The sequence below is a fragment of the Sphaeroforma arctica genome (genome assembly GCF_001186125.1).
Source record: "Sphaeroforma arctica JP610 unplaced genomic scaffold supercont1.458, whole genome shotgun sequence".
In the NCBI taxonomy this organism is placed as follows: Eukaryota; class Ichthyosporea; order Ichthyophonida; genus Sphaeroforma; species Sphaeroforma arctica.
The window spans coordinates 1-1,787 of record NW_014040100.1 but is presented as its reverse complement, the minus strand read 5'-3'; the positions used below and the strand labels follow the sequence as shown (position 1 = coordinate 1,787).

General features: G+C 42.5%; 1 protein-coding gene across 1 annotated transcript; it reads right to left on the bottom strand.

The window, feature by feature from the left end:
- Positions 1–118: 118 nt before the first annotated feature.
- Positions 119–1,022, bottom strand: SARC_06433 (hypothetical protein; the record flags this gene model as incomplete). The annotated part of the gene is made up of 2 exons (XM_014299659.1): positions 119–295; positions 933–1,022. Coding segments are annotated over 2 exons (267 nt in total), but the record flags the coding sequence as incomplete, so codon positions are not given.
- Positions 1,023–1,787: the final 765 nt, after the last annotated feature.

Here is a 1,787-nt window from a genome sequence, read left to right as displayed (position 1 = left end):
ATATATACATATAACTAATCTGGTATATACATTAATATATAAAATTAATCTAGTATCTACATTATTATTTACAATTCGTCTATTATATACATGCAATTTAAATGTATATTTTATTAGTCTAGTATTTACAATGATACGTACCATCGAAGGAATCCAGCGTCTTGGTGATGACTTCTGGGGCTGTGTCTGCGTGGATGGGCTTGTCTTGGTCCCATTCAGTCAGCAAAGTGCCAATGCGCTCTGACACTGACGTCTCCTCAGATTCAATCTTGCGACGCAGCGCAGCCACCTCAGCCTAACGAATTTAAAATTAGTTCGATATTAACATGACCTTAAATGACATCTCAGCCTCATGAGTTTTAAAATAGAAAAATAGTTCGATATTAACATGACTTTAAATGACATCTTAGCCTAATGAGTTTAAAATTAGTTCGATGTTATCGTGACATTAAGGACATCTCAGCCTAATGAGTTTGAAATTGGTCCAATGTTATCGTGACATTAAAGGACATCTCAGCCTAAAGAGTTTAAAATTAGTTCGATGTCACCATGACATTGAAAGATATCTCAGTCTAATGAGTTTAAAAACTAGTTCGGTGTTATCATGACAATCAAAGCCTATGTATGTGCAATATTTTATCACCCGTATGGCATTTAACTGAATATATACAACTCTCAGCCGACAGATTTGCATTGATTTCGAGAAATGTGCGACTCAATCAATCGGACCGAATGGACTCCTCGCAGCGTAGTGGTCTGTTGCTGCAACCGATTGGTGTGAGACTCTCAGGCCCTGAGGACATACACGCACACGCACAGATCACATGGTGCATGTCATGGGGTGTCACACATCAAGTAGCGCGTCAAGTGGTGTGTTACGCGAAGGGTTAGAGAGTGCGTGTGTTGTGCTTCTGTTGCCACTCGCCACCTACCTGGATTAGATTGTCCTTGCGCGCAAGTATGTCCTGAAACGCGTCCCATTCGTCGGAGAGCTGACTGTGCCATATCCAACTGCCCGGAAACTGGTGCAGACGGACAGGACCAAAAATAAGCGGACAGGGCCAAAAATAGGTGAACAGGACCAAAAATAAGTGAACAGGGCCAAAAATATGTGGCCAAGAACGAGGAGACAGGCAGAGATTAGGGTTAACGAGTTCACAGTAAAAGGGCCTACAAGTAACGAGTGGGCAGAGACATCAAGTCTAACCGCACACACGACTAATGTACACATAGCCCTACAACCTGCTAAATACACGTGTAACTACTAGCACTACTTCACACACGCCTGAGCATATTCGCAACTACAGCTAGAAACAAGCGGAGTCTGAGCGTACGATCATCCGTGTACACCGGATAAGCATTGATATAAGTAAACAACACTTACACAAACAATAGAAACCAATGCTATCTGGGTAGGCATTTCATCAATCACAACTCAAGAGTATTGCCCTGTCACACAGAATCCCTCACATACACACACAGACCACCTTGCCTTAACACTACCGCCTACTTATGACACACCCTAAAGATTTACCTACAAGCACACACAACAGCAACATACACACACCCTAAAGACTTATCTACGACCACACACAACAGCCACAAACACACACCCTAAAGACTTATCTACAACCAAACACAACAGCCACAAACACACACCCTAAAGACTTATCTACAACCACACACAACAGCCACAAACACACACCCTAATGACTTATCTACAACCACACACAGCAGCCACAAACACACACCCTAAAGACTTATCGACAACCACACACAGCAGCCAC